Source organism: Fusarium poae, chromosome 1 (assembly GCF_019609905.1).
Source record: "Fusarium poae strain DAOMC 252244 chromosome 1, whole genome shotgun sequence".
Lineage (NCBI taxonomy): Eukaryota > Fungi > Ascomycota > Sordariomycetes > Hypocreales > Nectriaceae > Fusarium > Fusarium poae.
Window position 1 is genome coordinate 4,741,496 of NC_058399.1, and position 22,135 is coordinate 4,763,630.

General features: G+C 48.0%; 5 protein-coding genes across 5 annotated transcripts; 1 reads left to right on the plus strand and 4 right to left on the minus strand.

Annotated features, from left to right (window-relative positions):
* Window positions 1-1,904: 1,904 nt before the first annotated feature.
* On the minus strand, window positions 1,905-5,453 carry NIC96 (nuclear pore complex subunit; the record flags this gene model as incomplete). Its single annotated transcript, XM_044846139.1, has 2 exons — window positions 1,905-2,225; window positions 2,280-5,453. 2 exons carry the CDS (start codon window positions 5,451-5,453, stop codon window positions 1,905-1,907), a joined length of 3,495 nt encoding a protein of 1,164 aa, XP_044712055.1.
* Window positions 5,454-5,969: 516 nt separating this feature from the next.
* Window positions 5,970-8,007, minus strand: FPOAC1_001538 (uncharacterized protein; the record flags this gene model as incomplete). Its single annotated transcript, XM_044846140.1, has 4 exons — window positions 5,970-7,070; window positions 7,149-7,718; window positions 7,769-7,894; window positions 7,984-8,007. The coding sequence occupies 4 exons, from the start codon at window positions 8,005-8,007 to the stop codon at window positions 5,970-5,972; spliced, it is 1,821 nt and encodes a 606-aa protein (XP_044712056.1).
* A 2,329-nt stretch (window positions 8,008-10,336) lies between these two features.
* FPOAC1_001539 (uncharacterized protein) lies at window positions 10,337-13,143 on the minus strand (the record flags this gene model as incomplete). Its single annotated transcript, XM_044846141.1, has 5 exons — window positions 10,337-10,424; window positions 10,476-11,407; window positions 11,469-11,650; window positions 11,703-12,864; window positions 13,063-13,143. 5 exons carry the CDS (start codon window positions 13,141-13,143, stop codon window positions 10,337-10,339), a joined length of 2,445 nt encoding a protein of 814 aa, XP_044712057.1.
* A 1,199-nt stretch (window positions 13,144-14,342) lies between these two features.
* Window positions 14,343-16,761, minus strand: FPOAC1_001540 (uncharacterized protein; the record flags this gene model as incomplete). Its single annotated transcript, XM_044846142.1, has 3 exons — window positions 14,343-14,417; window positions 14,470-16,049; window positions 16,107-16,761. 3 exons carry the CDS (start codon window positions 16,759-16,761, stop codon window positions 14,343-14,345), a joined length of 2,310 nt encoding a protein of 769 aa, XP_044712058.1.
* Window positions 16,762-20,247: 3,486 nt separating this feature from the next.
* Window positions 20,248-21,755, plus strand: FPOAC1_001541 (uncharacterized protein; the record flags this gene model as incomplete). Its single annotated transcript, XM_044846143.1, has 3 exons — window positions 20,248-20,635; window positions 20,713-21,012; window positions 21,127-21,755. 3 exons carry the CDS (start codon window positions 20,248-20,250, stop codon window positions 21,753-21,755), a joined length of 1,317 nt encoding a protein of 438 aa, XP_044712059.1.
* Between the last annotated feature and the right edge of the window lie 380 nt (window positions 21,756-22,135).

Consider the following 22,135-nt stretch of genomic DNA (forward strand, 5'->3'; position numbering starts at 1 on the left):
AAATAGTACGGGTATGAGAGTTTTTACAAACTTTCTTGGCCAATAATATGATTAAAACTGTGGAGTTCCCTTTCTCCGTCAATTTGATCTCCTCTGAGGTCTCAACACAACAAACAAGCAAGGACAAGGGGAAGGAAATAGACTCTCATCAGTCAGCCAGCCAGTCCAGTCGAGGCGAGGCGGGACTGGATCAGATCTAGCTAGGGCTAAGACAGCCAGCTACAGCAAGATCGCGTTGTCGCGTCGCACGAGTGATCTACTTACAGTACGCACACATGTGCTGTAGACTACCCGGGTCTGTGGGAACAATTGTGACTGGAAAAAGACAGGTTGGGGTCTTGAGATGGGGGGATTGTTGACTCATAAAGCCCGCTGCTGGAAAATGCGACCGAGTCATGGACCCCTGACACTCAAAGGTGGATACACAGATCTGTTCGGCTCTTGATCATGTGATGCCGATGATTTGACGAATTGGGCCTCAGGGTATCAGAAAAATTGGCCGCTGGAAGCATAAGAGACGTAATTAGTGGGTCACTTTATGCTCCTTAGCCTATAGCTCTTAGACTAGTTATTTTTGTAACCTTAGACTTGGGAGGTCATTTTTTCTGCTACCCACTAGACGGGTTAACCTCTGTGAATAGTTACACTAGTCTTCCATGATGCCTGTCAGGTTTTCTCATCGAGCAACCTCAGTACAAGGCAACTAGGGATCAGGAGTCTGTGAATTATGGAGGGTGTCGGGTATCTTCCTGGTAAAGACAGTGTGTTTTCGAGCCATATCACTCGCACGCAACTGCTTAGCGACGGAGAATACAGGATCTGACGCATAACGAGGGGAACCAAGCATGAGCTAATATATCCCTGGGTGAGTCTCATTGTCCCCAAAAAGATGTCTGATACGCTTGTTCTGTAGTGTTATTTGACAATAGACGTCTCGGATGCCTTCACGAATATCCAAGCAGAGGATTTCTTCCTGCAATGGCACGGTTTTAATGAATGATCTCGGAACACCGTCTGCACATACTAGGTTAGCTCTCGGTTTCCAATAGAAAGAAGGACCAAAGTTTGATAGTCTATAAGAACAACTCACGACACATGAGGCTCTAGTTAGGCTTAATGAAAGGAAAGAAAAGTCTTTGAACTCGCCAGACTAAGGTCACCAGACTGCTCATAAGATTGACCTGTAGCTCGAGAAGTATACTGACCTACTTGTCACTGGTACTATCACTGAGCAAATCTGCGCAGGAGATCATTAGCCAGATCTAGGTCGAGTCTTATATGGAAACTACACGCTTTTCAGTTATTATGTTTTGGTCGTTGGGGCAAAAGGGAAAAAGAGCCAGTTACTCTGCTTTGGGATAATAAAAACCTTGATAACGTAGCTTAGGGCACCTAAAATTATCAAGCAGATCAATTGTTTTGATCTAAATCACTTATAAATTAATTCGGCCATATCGTCTCTTATGATATGAAAGTGTTCTGCTCCAATGTCAGGCATTAGGTGCATTGGAAATGGAATTCTACCTAACGAGATCCGTTTCAACTTAGTAGGTAGTAAAACGCATTAGATATCAGATGATTACTCAAAGGAGCATCGTATAGCTTCCGTCCATTGTTGTCAAAGACTTATCTTTTGCTCTCCATCACAAATAAGCAAAAGTGCACAGGTACAATGTGATCTTACAATTACTATAAAGCCGTAAACAACAAAAGATCGCCCCCTTTCTCCTTCAAAAGCTCTCTTACTCAATTAATGTTAGCTTCTATCACGAAATATCCCCATTCTTTGCCTAATCCTTTTGTGCTTGGCCTCTTATCTTAAAACTTGTGCGTTCCTTCATCCTAGCCGTACAGCGTTGCCTATATTCAATGAACCCAACATATGATATCCACACGCCAAACTTTTATTCCGCCGATGCCCTTGCAAGAGCCTCGTGAAGATGAGGCGGGAACCTGTATCGAAGCTGGCTGGTATATGTTGTCAAGTCCAGCGTCATTTGCTTCAATTGGTCGACCATCAGGCGTCGAGTTCCCTCGTTGCCACTGAACTGGCCGCTTGTCAACTGCTCTCGTTGGCGAACACAGCAGATAATGGTCCACATCAACAAGTTGGGCACGTTGATGGACACGGGCTGCGAGAGACCGGAGAATTTAGAGGCGTAGGCTCGGATGGTGCTACCATCGCCCGCCGCGTCCAGGGGTAGAATCTCGAGGCTTCGAATTTTCTGTTCCCAGGTTAGCATCATTCCACTGTATTACATGGTTAGGTTATGACTTACGTCGAGGCACTGTGCCCATTGTCCAGCTTCCACCAATCCCTTGATACTGCTCATCTCCAGCAGCACTCGGCAGGCCACCTTGTTTTGGTCCTGGATTCTCCTGTAAAACATGGCATCGCGCTCATACATGCTCATCATAGTCTTGGCCAATTCGACAGGGTCATCAATGGCTGCCAAGCTAAGACTGCTGCCAGCATCAGCCTCCTGTCCACCAGCCCGGGGCTTGACAGGCATGAGACGCATGGGGTCCTCGCCAATCTCGAGAGAAACAGCCTCACTTAGCGCGCGGCTAACAATAGCGACAACCGTGTCGTATTCGCCGGCGAGGTGGTACAGCAACACCGAGTCTGTGGTGCGGCCGTTCTCATCCGCGAAGCTGGCAGCCTGAAGGGTGACTGTGTTGACAAAGTCATCCTCAGCATCAAGACCAATAAGAGGGCCGCGCTCCTCAATAATACCACGGATGCGTCGGCCATCTGGTCGGATATCACCAATCAACTTGCTGAATTCGCGTGTCTCAAGCACCAACTCGCGGAGAGCCTCGTGACACAGGCTGCTGTGTCGCTGGCCAGCCTCGCCCTCAAGGTCCTGGTTGAGGCAGATAAGTGTCAGGTAGTCAACAGCAGAGACGACATCCGCAGCTCTGAAGTCACGGGTGTAGTATCCAATCATGCGGCCAAAGTTGACCTGTGGTAAGTTCTTGGTGCTGTAGCTGCGTAGGTCGTTGGACGGCGACATGGCATCGCTTGGTCGGAGCAGACCGTAAAACTCGAGCGCCAAACCAAAGTGCACAGCGTCGACATATGAGAAGGGGTAAAGATAGGCGATAGCGTCCTCGAACATACCCGACAAGATTTGCAGGTAGAAAAACATCCCAAAGCTGCCGTTGCTATCTTCCGAGTTGGTCTTGGGAAAGTGCTTCAGACCGATCTCTCGGATGCTGGACTGCAACTCAGCCAAACCATACGACTCGCCAGCCATTTCAATTGTCTTGTCACCCTCTCTTGCCAGGTTGAACTGTAGCCAAATCCAGTCATTGATATCTGTATTAAGTCCGTCCAAGTTACGGTTACCGAGCTCGATACGCCCAATAACCTTGTAACAAGCCATACGGAAAGGATCGATAGAGTTTTCGGGGGCGTTGCGTGATCGCTGTATGTACTCGTTGGTGCAACGGTCCAGGAGCTTTCTGTTGGTAAGGCGCCGATCCTCACTGGCAGCGTAGTTGTTGAGGTATGTCGCAAAGGTTCTATCAATGCCTCGGAATTGGTTGGTGTTGTCGTTGACATACTTGGCAGCCTCGCTAACATGTCCAGAGCGGAGCAGATAGAAGACAATGGCCCAGACATACTCACCCTGAACTTGCTGGAGCTCAGTGTTATCGGGAACCAAATCCTTTCGTGCAGACCGTAATCTGATGTACGCCTTGACCTTACTGACAATGTCAGGCAGCCCACCAAGTTTCGCTTCGTGAGGGTGCTTGGCGATAAGGGACTCGACTTCACGCAAAAACTGCTTCTCCAGGAAACTGTTTGTACCAGTAAGAATACGCTTTCGCATCTCAACCGATTTGGAGGAATTGGGGTTGTCGTTCAGATACATATCGGCAAACTCGCGTTCCTTGGCTGTCGCGTTGTTGAGGGTCGTCTCGGCATCAGGGTCCTCGCCCACGATCTCCATGACGGCCAAGTATGCCTCCACAACATGGGGTGCATGAGGTTCGTGGGACTTTTGCTCGACAGCCGCGAGCTCAGAAAGAATGGGATAAGGTCGCTTGAGCAGACGAGCAGTGTTAAGATTGCGAATCTTCTCCGACAGACGTCCCTGTCGCTCACGGAGTACTCTATCATCAGAAGAGACGCGCCCGTCGAGACCTCCAGACTCGGAAGAACGATCTACATCTGAGAAATCGGTCTGATGGGCTCCAATCCGGCTGGGTGTTCCGATGACAGATTTCTGAAGTGTCGATCTGCCAAGAACACTGGCCCTGCCAGACTTGGCAGCTGGCGCCTGGCTCTTACGCCTGGAGCGACCGAAAGCACTCTGAGATTCGCGTCCAGTGGTAGATGTTTCCTCGCGGGGTGTGATTCCAAAGTGCTGGTAGATGCGCTTTCGTTGCGCCTCCCATTCCATTGTAACATTGTCTTCAAGGAAGTTATCAAAGTCGCGAACCGATCGATCGATTCCGTCAGCAATCATGCTAAGAGTCGTTTTGGTTTGGAGGTTCGAGAGGTATGTTTCGACATCGAGTTCGCTAGGGGCGTAGCCATGTGTGGCCCGCTCAGTACGGCCGGGCTGCACATCAAGAAGTCCGAGATCCTTTGCTGCAACACCAGGATCGACGCCAGAAGCTGCAAGAAGGTAGTGAGCCTTTCCGCCAAGAGGTTTGTCGCTAGGCTTGGACTGAAGCTTTCGCAATCGATGTCGTAGGTCGCCCAGACCGAGTTCAAGGCTAGGGAGATCCTCCATGTTGGCTTTACCATCAGCTTTCTGGCTTTTGGCAAAGAGACTGTCGAAGTAGGCGCCCGCTGGTTGTGATTGTGCTTGGGTTTGTCCATTGGGAGCCTGGCTAGCGAAAAGGCTTCCGCCGAATGTGCTTGCACCGAATGTGCTTCCGCCTAGCATGGAAGGCGCGTTCTGTTGAGGTTGCTGCTGCTGGGTCTGCGGCTGGCCGAAGAGTGATGGCTTCGCAGCTGCCGCGGGTTGCGCTAGGGAAGAGCCAAACAGAGAGGGTTTCTGTTGTTGCTGCTGTTGCTGCTGCTGATTGCCAAACAGACCGCCACCTGTAGTTCCGCTTTGCTGAGTCTGCGCTTGCTGTCCAAAGAGTCCAGTACCCGTGGTCGTGCTTGGCTGCTGTGTAGTTGACTGGCCAAAGAGGCCACCGCCCGTAGTAGTTCCCGTCTGCTGTTGCTGTTGTTGCGGCTGCCCGAACAAACCACCACCCGCCGCGGGCTTGTTTGCGCCAAGTCCTCCAAACAAGCCACCACCCGTTGTGCCGGTCTGTTGTTGCTGTTGATTCTGGGCCGGTTGGCCAAACAGACCACCACCAGTGGCTCCGCTCTGCTGATTCTGTGTTGTCGACTGTCCAAACAGTCCTCCGCCTGTCGTGCCACCAGTATTGCCTCCGAACAGCGAGCTGCCGCCCGTGTTGGCAGTCTGTCCAAAGAGAGACATGGGTGCTCAATAATCGAAAAGTCCTGGGGAAAATATACAGTAGGGGTTCCTCAGATCTATGGATGAAGGGTTAGCGAGTTGATGACAGACGAGCTGTCGTGATGCGTGGATGAGGAAATATTAAAAAAAAAGCCTGGTCAACAAGAGACAAAGTCGGCGCGCGTTTGTTTCTACAAATTTAGGAGTGGGTCATGACTGATGCTTGGAGGTGAAGCTTTGGCCAATCACAGGGAGCATCTGCTCCTAGGCAACGCTGGGTCTAAGTAGATGAATGGACTTGAATTATTAGGAGACAGCTTTGAGATACAAAAATTAAAGAAAATATCAAATGAGGACTTCAATTACTCTAATTCATTCATCCTTTTAGGATTTACTTCGTGTCGGTCGGCCCATTTACACGCATGCGCTCAATCATTATTGGCCTTTGTACCAAATACCCAACGCCCCATTACCTAGACTAAACCAAACGCTCATCAAGTTTATGTTCCTCAACGTTCATGCACATCAGCTCGGCCTTTATGCTCCGTTAACAGTGCCATTGGCAGTGCCATTCATTCGAGCCTTTTTGGAAGCCGTGGCCTTATCGATCTTACTTCGATACTCCTGCTGAGTCTTGCACATGTCCAAGAAGATTTCATACTTGGCATCTAGCAGCGTCTTCTCATCCTCGTCAGTACTGGGATCGACTAGTCGACCTCGCTTACTCATGCGATCCATGATGCTCCAGAGAGACTCGGGCTCACTGCCATCCTCCTTGCTATGGCTTGCTGCCTTTGCGCCGAGCATGGCAGCGCCGTGAACGACAGCTGCGTTGACGTATCGTGGGATCAGGACAGGCATGCCACAGGCAGTAGCCAAAAGATTCATGAGGACAGGGTTTTGGCACTGAGAACCAGACATGAAGATCGACGAAATCTCATGGCCAGAGTTGTTCATCTGCTCGATGATCTGGCGAGTCTGCATAGCGATAAACTCCATGGTGGCATAGTACCACAGAGCCATGTTGTCGGTGCTCTTGTCGCTGTCTAACCCGACCATGCTACCCTTCATGTTGGGATCGGCAATGGGCGAGCGGTTACCCCACAGATCACCATAGAAGAAGTGATGGCGTCCCAAGTAGGAAATTGAGGGGGCGTCGTGCTTTTCCTTCATGAGTTCAAGGTGAGTGTTGAGGAAGTCATAGATGTGCTTGTCCTCAGCCTTGGCCAAGGCACAGGTTTCGTTATAAGCAGGGTGAATGTCAAGCATGTGTCGTAGAAGCTCCCCAGTTGCAGACTGGCCACCTTCAGCCATCCAGAACTCGGGAAGAAGAACATCACGGTAAGGGCCCCAAACACCAGGAACAAACACAGGTTCCTTGGAGAGAGCCAAGTGGCATGTTGAGGTTCCTGCGACGGCAGCCAGACGAGTAAAGGCTTGGGCGAGATCATTATGCGGCACAGCTGCGTTGAGTTCATCGTCGCCAAGGTCGACCTTAGCGCCCACGGTTCCAATCCAGCCCGCATATGCGTCAATGACACCGCTTCCCACAGGGATGCCCATTGGGAGGCCGAGTTGGTTGGCTGCCAGTCGACTCAAGGTGCCCACAGGCTCGCCAGCACTGACATAGGTACCGTTCTGCAAACATCTTGGTTAGCCAGGTGTATTGAGAAACGGCGCATCAGAACCAAAGGGAGAAAATATGAAAAGGCTCACCACCCCGTTAACACCACCCATCTGCTTGAAATCATCCTTGGTAAGGTCGCCGAGACCAATATCATGGTAAAAATCCTCTTGCCAACCCTTGACGCTGCCGTCGACGCCAACAGGAACATAGCCTTGCTTGCAAACGACACTGCAATAGCTGCGAGTCTCGTTGCCAGTAGCCAAGTGGGTAAGAGCATCTGCAAGATCGTAGAACTTGGCACGCTCAAACACTTCCGGAGGCATATGGTTCTTGAGCCAGAGGACCTTGGGCATCTCCATCTCGATGCTCATCTTTCCACCAACGTACTTGAGGAGCTTGTGGTTGGTGTTGTTTATCTTTTCGGTCTCTTCGACCGGTCGGTGGTCGAGCCACAAGATGACGTTGCGGTCATTGCCATCGTTTGTAAAGTCAGGGCCTGTGACAGGGAGTGGCTCGTCGGTGTCGTGAGTGAAGACGGCAAGAGAGCATGTAGCGTCGAAGCCAATGCCCTTGATGCTGGAGGGGTTGACTGTAGACTCGCTGACAACACGACGGACACACTCGCAGATGCATTGCCAGATATCTGTAGTGGATTGTTCCTGAGAGAGTCAGTTAATGTAGGACATGAAGGATCAAAAGTGCCGCATACATAGTAGCCAGTTTCAGGCTGCCATAGTTTGATGTTCTCAGAAGCCAGAGCCTTGATATCACCAGTCTCATCAATGATACAGGCGCGAGCAGAGCCGGTACCCACATCGACACCGATGTAGTGATCCTGTAACAGAAGTTAGTTTGTATTCAATGTTGACCTGCCACTACCGCAGCCACCATAAACGGCTGGAGATTGATTCAATGACTGCATACCAAAACTTGAGGAGGTCTATCCATTGTGAAAGAAAAAGTGGTCAGCCAGGATCTCGAAATGATAGAAAGACGAGAGTACTAGGGAACTCACTCCATGACTTTAATGGGTTTGTGGTTGCTATACATATTAAAGGGATCAAATCTCGGCGCAAGAGTGACTGTTGTGCTTTATTGCCTGATGGATAAGCTTAGGCTCGTGTCAAAGACAGTCCCAATGTGGAAGACGATGAGGGGAAGAGGTCGGGTGTGAGGCGAGACGAGGCGTCACCCCGCGTAAAAAAGCAATCCCAATGATGGAATAGAGTCTGGAACTTTGAGGAGCAAAGGAGATGGTGGTGTGTGTGTGTGGAAGCCCAAGATAGTAATTGAGTGGTCAGCTAAACGTTGGAATGTCTTAGCTTTGGAGATGTCAGTTTTGCGTAATACGCTTTGTGAATTAACATAGCTCATATATATATATATATATATATATATAATATTCTCTCTATCTATTTATTGTAATTACCTATATACAGTAATTGGAATGATTAAATTATGTGGAACCTCGGAGAAAATAAGCTCGTGGACACTTTTATTATGGACTCTTGTCGTCGGCCGTCTCTCACTCTCTCACCATGAAAAAGGCCAGTCATGATGGGGAGACAGAGCTCCATCATGGCAAACAATGGAGCTTTGACGGGCAGTGAATCCTGGGGGAACCGGGAACCCCCACCCCCTCTGCCCCTGCAAGCCCATGGACTACTAAGTTATATTAGCGGGTGCTAGATAGGGTGGGGGAGGCGACAAGAGGTCCATGGCACGGATATGGATGGCACTTCCAAGAGCTCTAGAAGCTGAATAGACAAATGCAATGCAACTTCAAATGCAGTAGCATCAACTCTCCCTTGAATCCTTTGTCCACGAATGGGAAAGGAAAAAGAAAAAAGTACACTTCCTTCTTCATGTTTCGCTTCCCATCCACTAACAACCCTCAGCGCCCTGAAAAGTTTCCCCCAACTCGTATCGGCTTTTCCGTTTTCAATTTCTTTGTCTCATAACCTAAAAAAGAAATGCTGTTGCCTGCGGGAGTGGAGATGGTCCATCAGTCCATTCACCAATAAAGCTAGGCTAGGTTAGTGGGAGAGAGGGATTCCATGATCTGCTCTGAGAGCTCATGATGAGTAGCTCGAGGTGTGCATTTACGAAATACCCTGGCAGGGAAACAATGTTGGAAAAAAGCAGAATTGCACTTGTACACCGAACAAGAAAAGACTTTTGAGTATCATGTCTCCGAACACCGGATATCATCCTAGAATTTGTTGATAATGTTACGCAACTCAACAAACACTCCCCCAAACGACTGCCTAGACTACCTAGCAATTGACACAACATTTGGACTCTCCTACTGCACTCGACTCAACTGATATCTCACCTTGATCGGCATCCGCATGCATTTCTTCCCCACATCATCCCTCGTCTCGTCTCATCCCAAGCATCACCGGCATCACCAGGCCAAATCCAAACACACCGCCGCTGACTCAATTGTATCTGTACACAATAGCAGAGAATATAACACGAAATGATATGATGTGGCGTTGTCTTGCCATCCCCGTTCCTCTCGGCCGTCAGCGGAGTCTCCCCTCACAATGCAACACGAAAAAAAGGAAGAAAAGAAAAGAAAAGTTTTAGTGTCCGATGACCTCTCAATATGCATCTCGAGGGGTCGGTTTATTACAACAGTCAACGTTGTAACACACCAGACAACCTTGCTCGGGATGCTGGAACTGTCCCAGACATCCGGGATTCCAGATCCGGCTCATCCGTGATGCCTGTCTCCTGCAGCTGTAGTCAATTGGCCAATGGCCAGCTTGATCACCATTCACCGAGATCTTGTGACTTGCTTGGCCATGTCTTGTTGTGCGGTGAATCATGAATGTCACTAGATACAGTTGAACTGTCATCATGCTACTGTACTGTCCCGTACTGCAACATCCCTTTTGTTCTCCCAATGCATGCTATTATTATCTTACAGTACAGCTCATGAGCTGATACCCATCCAACTAACATGCATATGCAGTGAACGAGATATCACATGAGACAGTATTCGTCCTAAGTATGTACGGGAACTGATCTGCTAAGCTCGAGCAGTGCGCTCAAGAACCTTCTACAACCACCATCATGCCAGATCAATACTCAGTCAATATCTATTACCCTGCGGCACACCGCTCTCATCCAATTGCATCTTGTCAACCTCCGGCTGCTTTTCCTGGTCTGAAACACAAACTCCCCTGACCATGCCTGTATCACTTTCGCCAGCCCATCCCACAGCCCATTGCTAAGCGTGGAACCAAATATGTACATAATCATAAATTCATCACTCATTATTAGGATACTCCTGGCCCTTTACCAGGATCACCACTGTCAGCGTTGCCGCGTACGCTTCACGAATAGCACATGCCATGCTGTATCCCTCGTTAGCAACCGTCGCCATTTCCGTCATATATCAAACTTACCATGTTCTTTCGACATCGGCCACCACGGCACTGAGGCCCCAGTGTGAACACCAAGCTCGTGCCAAGACCTCGTTGTCGCGTACTCCGAACGCTTCAACCACGAGGACCTTTTCGTCGTCGTTTTCATCTTCTTCTTCGGGTCCACCGGGTTGAACAAACCCATTCAACGGGGTGTGGCTGTGATTGAAGCTCTGACCAAACCTGTCTTTGTATGGCCCTCCCATCATACCTGGTCCAGGGCTCGATCGCACGCTATGCAACTGCGGACCTCCATACAGATTTCCCCAGTCTCGTACCCCGATGATGGAATCTACACGAATTGACGTATAGATGTAGTCAAAGAAGAGCGGATGTGGGCCCTCAGAACATGGCCAAGCTGCCAAGAACGAAACGTCATACATGAGGTTGAGTGGCCATGATACTCCGTTAATGGCAAATTGGATTGTTGCGTCGAAACGGTTCGAAACTTTTGTTGAAGAGGGTGTATCTTCAGGTCCGTCTGCCGGCTTGAGAGTTAGCAGCTCTACCCGTACTGTATCAACGGCATCTTCAGGGCCACCACTCGGGGCAACTGGTTGATAATCGTCTACTGGGTAAGTGTCGGCGGCAGGACCAAGGGGATCAGAACGCTCTGCCATGGACTCGACATCCTCAGGGGTCATTCGTTGCTTCGGTTTTCGACTTCGGATTCTTGCAATCTGAGTCGGCTCAAGATCTGTCGTTGGTCGTGCGGGACCAATCCAGCCACCAACAGCATGGCACGTGGGTGCCAGCACTTTACCCACGATCGAGCTAGCTGACCAATATGTGTAACTGTTCTTGTACTGGAAACCACAGTGGGGATGCAAGTGAGAGAGAAGTGCAAGGTTGTCCGTCTCACTATCAGGGTCAAGGTCCAGCAGAGTATTCATCATCAGGAACGGAAAGGTTTGCTGGCCCCAGTCAGTTTCTGTATACGTCTTTGATAAAAGGGTAAAGGAAAAGCAAACTTACACCAGGCAGCACGAGACCACTGAAAAAGGCAAATGCGTCAGAACTGACCTCATCCAAGGCCAATTCCGAATCCTTCTGTTTCATATTATCGAGGGTATCAGTCAAGTTTGGCCATCTCATCATTTGAGCAAAACGCCTCAGCATTCTGATCTGACGTTTCTTTAGTTTATATCGTAGAAGAACTAAACCGGCGGTTAGGATGTCCGTTGGAAACAGGGTCATAATTGCACTTACTCTCTTCAGGTGTCCTGCCAACATCATCGACACGCACAAAATCCTGCCATCGTCTGGCTAGAGCCAGATTCCACTGAATTGATGGAGGTATTTGTGAAGTTAACTTCTCCTTTGCCCAGTCGCTATGTTGTTCCGATTGAATGCGCAACTCAAGCTCAAGACTGAGAAGAAGCTGGTGAAAGAATTTATGGAATTGCTCCTGATTTTCTGGGCCTCTTTCAAAGATGAATCGGGTAGCAACCTGGTTCCGGGGATTGCTAAAGTCGATCCAGTCCGGGCGCGAAAGAACAAGAATCAGATCGGTGATCTGCTTATCAAGAGTTCGATGAGGATGGAGAAACTTGTCAGGGTCTCTCAAAATGCGTTTGTATAGAATTCGATAGAGTAAGGTCTCGTCATCGTCCTCAATACCATGCCGTAGTTCCTGCAAACGTTCGAAAATACTCTCCAGACTCATCGTCCGAGGCATGACGCCGGCGTCACGAAGGGCAATGGCGGGTGGAAGAACGCTGGATATGGATGCCCATTCATTAAGCGTGATAGTTCCTGGTAAATGGCCAAAGTGGAAAGCGTAACTGGGTTGCTCGAGTGTCTCCCATGGTTTGTCTGCATATCCGTGCCCCAACAGACGCAAGGTCATGAGCTGGGTCATAGAATCGTGTAAGTTGGCGACATCGGTGTGGTCAGAAACCTTGCCATCAGCTCGATTGCCACTTGATGTTGTGTGAAGAGAGTAGAACTCGTCAGGCTGATGCGCAACAGGCCGTTTATGACCTTTGTGTGAAGGAGCACCGCGGGCGACGATCTCAAGCGCGTGTTTCTGGGGTAATTCATCTTCGATGGAGATGCCGTAAGGCGGCCACGTTACTGTGGGGGGCTCGCGAGGGCGAACTGGCCGTCCGTTGGATATACGAGCCTTATTCAAGAAGCCAGAGGATTTGGACCTGATCGGGGAAGACCGGGGTTCTGGTTCTGGTTCGGGTTGCCCTCTTTTCTGCCTGCGGCGCATGTTGGAAGACTCGTCTTCGGCGGTCATGGGGCGGTTATTGTCATATGTAAGATCGGGAGCCGAACCGATGCTTTGGCGGTAGGGTGAATGGCCCGCGTCACCATTGCTGGCACGCCGAGGACGATGATACTCTCTAGGTTCGAGGTCCTTCGGCTAAAACGCAAAAAGTCGAGTTAGTAAGATGTTGAATGCGTAAATGAGCGAAATCGGAGCCGGAGCTATAGCCATAGCCTATACGCGACGCAGCTGGGGAGCTCGAGCTTGGGAGATCAAAGGATCTTAAAGTGAGACAAGAAGTTTTTGTCGAGCTCCTGAAATATCCAGACGTCACTGTAGTCGCTGTTTACGTACCGGAGGCTTGGATGAATGTCTCCTAGAACTAGCCCTTCGGATCATGCTCCAGATACCCTTCTTTTCGCCCTGGTCCGCCATGATGTCATCAGGCACAGCGCGAGTCTGACGTGACTATCGATAGTTACGGAAAGAGTAGAATTGTCGGGAGAGACGTCAAGGTCAGAATGAATGCCGAGAGGAAGGTGAAATGGCTCCGTGTCGCAAGTCGTGTTCGCGACGCCCAGCTGGCGCGCGGCCTGGGCTAGACCTTAAAGACGACAGGGAACCTGCAGTCCAGGCTATGAGAGAGCCTGACTGACAATGGAGAAAGTCGGTAAATAAGAGTAAAGATATGGACAAATTTTCTTGTTAGCAATCGAGTTTGACGTTGCACATGATTGACGGTATTCCCCCACTCTTGGAACGCGAAACAAAGAGAAGCAAGAAGAGAGGAAGCAAGGAAAAATAGTTAGAACGCCCTCGTTTGAGGCAATACGTTGCGTTGCGCGACAACAGGGGGATTGGGCTGGACCCCACGCCTTTTCCCTTTTTTAGTGGCGCAACAAAGAGCCGTCCCGTAGATTCGCAATGCTTGATACGTGGAGCAGTGTCCGAGGTGGTCGGTAGAGACAAGCAGGGGTGGTAGGTAATGTCGAGTACTACCTACGTATTTAGACTATTTTTTACCTATACCGTGGTACGGCTACCTGCACAATAACAAAGGAATGGCATGTGGTACAGATTAGTCGAGACGTTATTGTAAAGACGTTGAATCAAAACCAGTTGTTCGACGAGGATTTTGATAACAAAGTCACTGTAGAAACTATCAAGATTGACTTAAACGGAAGGTGTTTGTTTAATCAGATGCACAGCCGAGGGACGCGCAGTGGTTAAGTTCAGACACCACTCAGCTCTGCATGCATGCAGTAAGCAGGTACTTTGCATTGCATGTATCATTTTATTCGTTCATAGCTATTCGTATTTTCAACAAATTCTCACAATAAAAGAGGGTGTTCATGTAAAGATGTCTCGCAAGTCAAGTCTAGTATATCTCTACTGACTGACATCATCTAACAGATACTCGCTGCCAATACAAGCTTATACATTGATGTTTGAGAACACCGGACGGCCCATGGTGAACCTGATCCTCCAGCTCTCTCGCAACATATGCCTATTAAACCTCTGTACTGGTAATGAAACCACCATCCGTTCTTTAACAAACTATGTGAAACACCAAAGGTATGCATCCAACACCCATCCTATACCACATACTTCTTTCATCCAGCTTTTTCTCACGTTTACCTGAGTTCTTCCGACAGAAGGTCTCCCGCATCATTATTACCATTGTTGAATCGTCCATAAGCTTCTCGCCACTATCAAACATGATTAGTTTCCGTTGACCACAGCGGGAATAACAAGACTTACCGCAAAGAAAAAGTTGAGAATAAGCACAAGCATCAGCGAGGCACTGATAACCATGGGCCCAATCATGTTATCAAAGTCCTTGCCACTCCGTTCTACAATCATCGTTCGTCGAATTCTTAGCATAGTATAGCCCCAAGCGCCGGCAAATATGGCAATGAGAACGAACAAGAAACCGATGATAGATGCGAGTGTGTTTTCACCTGCAGCCGTGTATAGACCAACAGCCAGACCACCCTGGAGAATGGAAATGTGCTGCCATTTGAGGAACGTTCGCTCGTTAGCAAGCCAAACCTTCGGTTCCACCTTAAGTTCGCCCATGTTCTTGATCCATTGTGTCGGCGCTACCACGCCTTCCGGCAATGGCTGCTGAGACGCTCGTTTGGCCCGAGAGTACTTGGATAACGAAAAACCGGGAATGACAGACGACAGAGTCCCGTAGGACCTTTCCTGTTCTTCCTGGCGTTGGCCACTGCTTTCCCCGACCTCTTCTCCGTTCCCAGATGTCGAGGTCTGCTTGTTGAGCTTTTGGGTATTCGAATCCTTAGACATGCGGTCCGCTAGATATGACTTGCTCACTGGTGAGCTCTGTGTAGGTTTGTAAGATCCCGATTTTGCGCCGGCTCCTATGAGACTGCCCACAGCCATGACATCCTCGTGTCGCTGGGCACGTCGTTGCTCCTCTTCCTCAAAAGTTTTTTGAGGGTCTTTGCGGATATCGGAATCAAGATCACTGAGCCAAAAGGGCAAACTGTTGACGTAGTCTTCAAAAAGGACCGCAATACCATGCACAAACTTGGAGAAGTGTGGGGTTGGGTGAACCAAGTGAGACGCCATCAAGTCCTGGACCCAGGTAGGTCGCTTTCGCTGGCCGTCCTCCTTCAACTTGATTTCAAGGAGGGCATACGGAAACCTGTTGACCTCGCTCTGGTTAATATTTTTAAAGGGATATGTCATTTCGCTATCGTCAATATCCAGGCGGTGCCACTCCTTCGGGTCACGGCAGGGGCGGCTACGATCAAGCGTATCTTCTCGGATAAACGCCACATTGGTATCGATAGCAATACGGATCCGGTCATCAGCAGGCTTCTGGAAGGCCGTGCGGACATAGTTGGCCCTTAGAACAGGGCCGAGATCCTTTTCCTTGAGATGTTTCTGGATTGTGCCAACCGTCTGTTCGAACTCCTGTATCTTTTCGGGAGCAAAACTCTGTCTCTTAAGCTTTTGAACAGCCTTCTCTGTCTTGTATTCTCCATCAACAAATGACTTGGCGTACTTGTCTTTGATGGAGAACTTGAGATCCTGGCTGCCACCCTTTTCATCGACAGTCTTCTCCTCAACAAAAATTTCAGGTCGGGTGGCCAACTGGCCATACCAACGAAGGCGCAGCGAGGTTGCTTCAGACTTGTGGTTAACCTTTTCTCCGTAAAGCTCAAACTTTTTGTTATCAAAATAAAGGGAGGTAATGGATGGCGAATCGCTACCATCAAGCTCCTTGGCAGACTTTTCGCTGTAGACGAGAGCAGGCAGATGTCGCAAAATAACTGTCTTGACTTCGAGTAGGTTATCGGGATGAACCCAGTCTGGAGTTGAGTTAGTACTTGCACAAGCCCAATTGCATACTACTTGGATTTACTTACACTTATGAGCTTTGTAACGTTCACCGTTGTACATCTCTCCCTGAGACTCAAAATCCAAGGGTGGGAGTTGATCTCCGGTTTCCTCCTCTAGCTGTTGCCGGATAGCAAAGTACATTATAGAAAGTTTGTTGAGGAGAGGGGAATAGCCAGTCTCGGAATTGAAAGGTCGTCGCGACAAGCTCAACTGCATCACAGGCCGGACCTTGTAGCGGTCTCCTCTCTTACGATCGTGCTTCTTAATGATCTTGAGGAAGCCAGTGTAGTTGATCTGGCTGTACTTCTTGAGTTCGCGAACCTCATTGGTGATCTCGTCAAGCTCCGACTCCAGAGCCCGCAGTCGGGTAGCCGAGATGTCACCTTTAGAAGGACCTCCATCCTCCTCTGACTCAACAGGAGCCAGTTCCTTGAGCTTGTCAAAAGAAGAGTCGACCCGGTCCTTGAGGGCATTAAAACGCTGCTCTTGGAACTGAGCAACCTTTTCGAGTTGGTTGTTGAAGATCTCTTCGGAGAAACGAGACTCATCTTCGTCAGTCCACGGCTGGTTATCGTCGTCGGCCACATCCTCCCGCAGCAAGCTCTTAAGCTTTGCGTACTCGATGTACTTGTCCTTCCATGGCGGGTAGACGGACTCGCGAAGGGTTCGGCCGAAGCGCATTGTGGGTGGAGAGGGATTGGACCTTGGGGCCAATTATTTCAAGGTGAGCGACCAGCCGGAGGCTGTGTAATGTAGAATGAACAGCCGGTAGAAAAGATTTGGGACAATCGATAATACTGCAACAGGCTACTGTTGATGGGTTTTGATGGAGTTGTATGGTACACCAACGATGGACTTCGTCAAGAGCGAATTGGATGGGCAAGCTTTGAAACGCGGAACGGAGTCGAGGCGAACCGGAGGGAGACGGATGTTATGATGATGGATGCTGGACTCGACAGGAAGCGAGGCACAGCACAGCACAATACGGCACGGCACGATGTATGACAGTTGCCGTTGATTGTTGTACAGAGTACAATGAATGATATTGAGAAATAAACCGAGTTACATAGAGTTTCAAGAAGTTGAACGGGAAAAAAGCTGGGCGATAACTACTATGCATAAGGTAGAACCTTGTACTGCATCAACTTGGTTTGGGTTAGGTTAGTAGGCTGGCGCTGGGCTGGACTTGACGCGAAGACCCCACCAACATCAAGCAAGGCAGGGAAGGTACCTGGCACCTCCCGGTCCTGCTAACCCAAACAAACTCTCCAGTCCATTGTGGTAGGAACCTTGTACGAACCAGGTCTCCAGCGGCTCTTCGGTGTCCAAAACAGCTGCTGAAACTAACCTTTTACGAGGAAGAAAAGCCCACAGCAGCATCAGACCCCATTGAAATCTGTTGCGCCTCGGTTCTTCTATCGTCCTTTGCTTGTTTCCAATTGCCCTATCAACGCCCGCGACTTACACACGTGTTGCTATGGATGCAGCTAAAACCTAGTTGCATGTCATTCCCGTAGTAGACCTCCGATCCCTGTCGTTGCGTGCATTCAGGTGCATACATTTATTTATACACGTGAAGAGACATTAAATGTCTATCTCTACATATTATTCAGTAAGGAAGACGACTGGTTTGTTTCTTTTTAGTGTAAAATTCTTCAATGATTATCGCAGCAAGGTTCGTGTGGCCTGCCATTTTCTTTTTTTACTAGGGCTTGGCTTTTGGCGAAGCTTTTTTCTTTTGTTTTTATGTACCTAGCTAGAACAGATACAAGTAAGTATAGATCATCACCCAAGCAACTACATCAACACGTGAGTGATAGATAAGTGCCTTTGCTCAAACCTCAAGCCTTACTATTCCAATAAGCCATGGAATACTTGTTATAACAAAAGCTACGCTCTGATCTCATGTTTCAATGCATCAGCTACTTATAAAACCTGACTGAGCAAATAGGTATTTTGACCTGTAAGGTTTATGGTACATAAATGAACAGCCTAAGAATTCTGGTCTAAACAGCATAAGTTGACCTAGTGATCTCGTGTCTTTTGTCCCTAACAGTCAAACGATACGGATGTGTTTGATGTAATAACAACAAAAAGATCAAGCTTCAAGGAAGAGCATAAGAGACTAAACAAGTAAATTGAATCAATGAATTAACACGATAGTTCCATTTCTTACGTCGTTAAGTCGGGCTGATGCCTCATGGTGAGCAGCAAAAAGCTCTCAAACACCAAAAATAGAAGAACATACAACAGCGGGGATTCGCTGGTCGTCACCGACCCAACTACTAATCCGCCCCTTACCAGCTTGACTAAGGGAGAGCAGACGGGATCCCGTATTTTCTGGTAGGTATGGTCGTATGTGTTTATTCAAGGAACAAATTAAGTCTATAGTCAGAGGCGTTGCAGTCACTGAACTGCAGAGTGTCAAACAGACGTACTACAAATAATATAGACACCATACAAGTTTGCCACCCACCTAAGTCCATGCAAACTGTAGTGTTACATTGACTTGGCTAATCCTCTTATGAGAGCCGAAAAAGAAAGAAAAAATCCATACGTCCTTCATGATACTATCTCCCCAAAGCTGCGGCGAAAAAGCCATTATCCTTTGGGTCCAAACCATCAAACTTCCGAACTGTTGCTCCCAAACTGGATTAGTAACGTTGGCTCAAGTCGAAATTTTAGTTCTGGGCAGCAAAAAGAAGCTGCAGATACCTTCAATGCCAATATCAAAGTAAGAAATATTCAGACAAGAGACATGGAACAAGGGTGGAAGAGTTGTCGAATCAGTTGGCTAGATTGGTGAGAAATGTACTGCTATATCTCATTGTACCGAGACAAAAGGTTTTCTGGACATCTACACAGAATGAATGGGGCATCAGGGAAGGATGACGACAATGTGCGCAATTACTCTACCTGAATATCATTTGATCATGCAACTTCTTTCACTCTACCTTGGTTCACCGATCAATCCAGAAAGGTTTGATTATGGGTACCAGCTTCACCATCACGGCTTGCAACATCACATTTATCAAAGAACCCCTGGCAATAACGACTGCTCACAAAATCACAGCTCTGATTGAAACAACTCAAAGAAAAAGGGCAGCCAAATAAAATTCATGGAACATAAAAGGCTGAAAGAATTGCCACGCAGAACAATGAAACCCATTTTTGTCCGTTAAGTAACAAGGGACATAGTCAACCCCTTTTCTGGTGTTTCTCATCCAGAGGCGATCATCCATCAACATGAAGCTTCAGATAACTTCATTGAAGAATTCTATACTTATTTACCACTCTACCCAATCTTTATCTTATTTCCCAATGTAGGCTCTGGTCTTGGAGCTCATCAGTGATGGAGTAAACCCGCCACGGCATCTTCAAGCATGAAATCACTTAATCATAGCACCAGAGCGAACTTTCGAATCAATCTACAGTCTCTGAATTAAACTGAATCTGATAGCTCACATTCAACAGGACTCATGACTCTTGTTCTTTTTGTCTTGAAGGTTCATTTCGCAAGATAGTCGCTACTGGTTCCACCTCTTCTTTGACATCTGTTGAACCCTCTCAAAGAAGTTGGAATCATCCCGAACCATGGCTGTATAGATCCTACCATTCATCAGGTTTTTATCCTGGTCATTCGTTGTATGATTCTTTGTACGTGGCAGTTTGTTTTCTCAAGTTATCCCTATTTCGACAGCGTGCCTTTCACTTCCACAAGTAGAAAGCACCATGAAACGACATAGACTCACTTATATTCAGACACTTCCTTGTATCATTTATAATAGACTTGTAGTAAAATAGCTATATGTACCTGAATCTTGCCTTCCATTTGCAGCTGCGGCAACTTCATTCGGTTGTGGTATCGCATCCTTGACCTTCAGTATCATTGATTCCATTCGGTGTTCGGTATATCAAGATATCAGCAGAAACAATGGTATGAAAGTTACACTCGTGGGATCAACATATACTAACTTGCGGAAAGGGAAAGGTTAAACCTAAACCTCAGCAATGTCCATATTGCGATAAAAAGGTCGTTGTCCTAAAGAGACATATAAAAGATGTTCATGACGATAAGAGACCCTTCATATGCAACTTCACAAATTGCGACGCCGCATACATGGCTCTGATAAGGTCCTTTATGCATGCCCCCTTCCAAATTGCCGCATGGCGGTAACTGGGAAAGTCTTCTTGAAAGTTAAATTGGAAAAGCATTGGAAAGTCCATCTGGATAACGGTCACATTTCGTCTGACGCTATATTGGAGTTTAATCAAGCGAGACTCCCTCGATTCTTCAGGAGCCCCTTATCCGACGCCATCTTCACCTATCAGCGCCGAAATGACGTCGGCAGGACTGTTGCAAGCGATATCGCGGACTCTGATGATATCGAACAACAGGCGATTAATGGTGATGGAGACTACTCCATGGAAGATCATTTCATCCAAGACGGCCTCACAGACGATGACTCCGAAGACGATGACCTTGAGGAAGAGGGAGGAGACCCCTTCCCTCAAGGCAGGATTGATATCCTCAAGGAGAATGAGAAAGACTGGGGTATGTGCTGCATTGAACCCCTCAACTATTCTTGTTACACCCAGAGACTAACCATTATTGATTTGTTGCAAATAGAGATGTTCAGAGACTGTCTGGCTTTATCTTTGTGCTCAAGAGGGTACACTTGCATTGGGTTATGTGGCGTACTCCTTATGAGAATCGTGTCAGACGGCCTGTTGCTCATATACAACGCAACATGGAGATGCAGCCTGTCTATCGAACAGCGGTTGTCATCGATTGCGAATGGGATTCGAGCGACCTACGTCTGTGGGAGGTTGCTATCATAGATCGAGCTACTGGGAAGGTGTTGATAAACACCTTGATAAAGGGTTCGAAGCCTGCCAAAGCTGCTCCTCTCCCTAAAGGCAGGTTAAAAAGTAATCCGGCACTGGAAGCAGGCAATTGAGCCAAACGCAGAGAACTCTTTTCCAAGGCAACGACATCGGAGATTATGGATGCGCATGAAGTCGCCTAAGTTCTGCAACAAGTAGGCATTACGCTTAAGACGGTGTTCATTGCCTGGCATAGGAACAAAACCGACCTTCGCATATTCCGAGAATTCTTGGAACAAGGAGGGCACAAGGGTATCTTACCTGGGGATGATAATTGCATACATGTGATCCATTATCTCCGACGCAACGTACCCGCATCCATTTCACTTAGCCTTCCTATAATCTTCGAGATTCTCTATCCGGACCATGAGCTTATCGGTCTCAATCATCGCGCTCTACCTGATTGTCAGCAGACCATGCTGGTCTTGGACGCCTTCGAGCAGCTCTGTAAACCCTCAGAGGAACGGAGCATTAGATGGAAGATAGAGACCCTCCAGAGCCTCTACAATCCGGGTAAGTTACAGCAGGATGCGCAGCAAGATGCTTCGGTCTCCGTCAAGCGGAAGAGCAGCTTGACTGAGCAAAGCATCGAAGGACCTTCAAAGCCCAAGCGTGCGAAACTATCATCCAACCCACGATTCTATCTGGGGAGGCATCAGAATACCGGAAGAGCCGCCGAGAGCCAAAAAAGACGAAACAATTTAGTCATTTTATATCGGTTTAGACCAGCATTTGAGCTAGTTTGTTTTGGCGTCCTAAACATCGGAGGACAATTATGCCACTATTAAGCAGAGGCTTTCTCGCGGTGCCTTCTCAGAAGTAGGCAAAATGTCTTTCTACAATCGGAGAGTGTCAGAGTTTGTATTATGTTGGAGATGGTGGTCAAGCTTATTTGGTTGTTGATTCTGCTTACTGTCTTTTTCTTGGTTGTACGGTTATTGTATTTCCTTGCTTGCGCTAAACATAGAAGGGGCTAGACGGGGTATGGCAAAGGAGTTAATCAAAATTGATGTTGAATTTCTTCAAGAGAGAAGAGTGATTGTAATCCAAGGCTTAGAGAATCCAAAGGGGGAAAAAGCTTAACAGTATAAAGTTATATATCAAATTCTCATATTATCTCGTCCCTTATGCTCTCGATGGTTGACCTAGTCAAAGTCAATATCCTGAT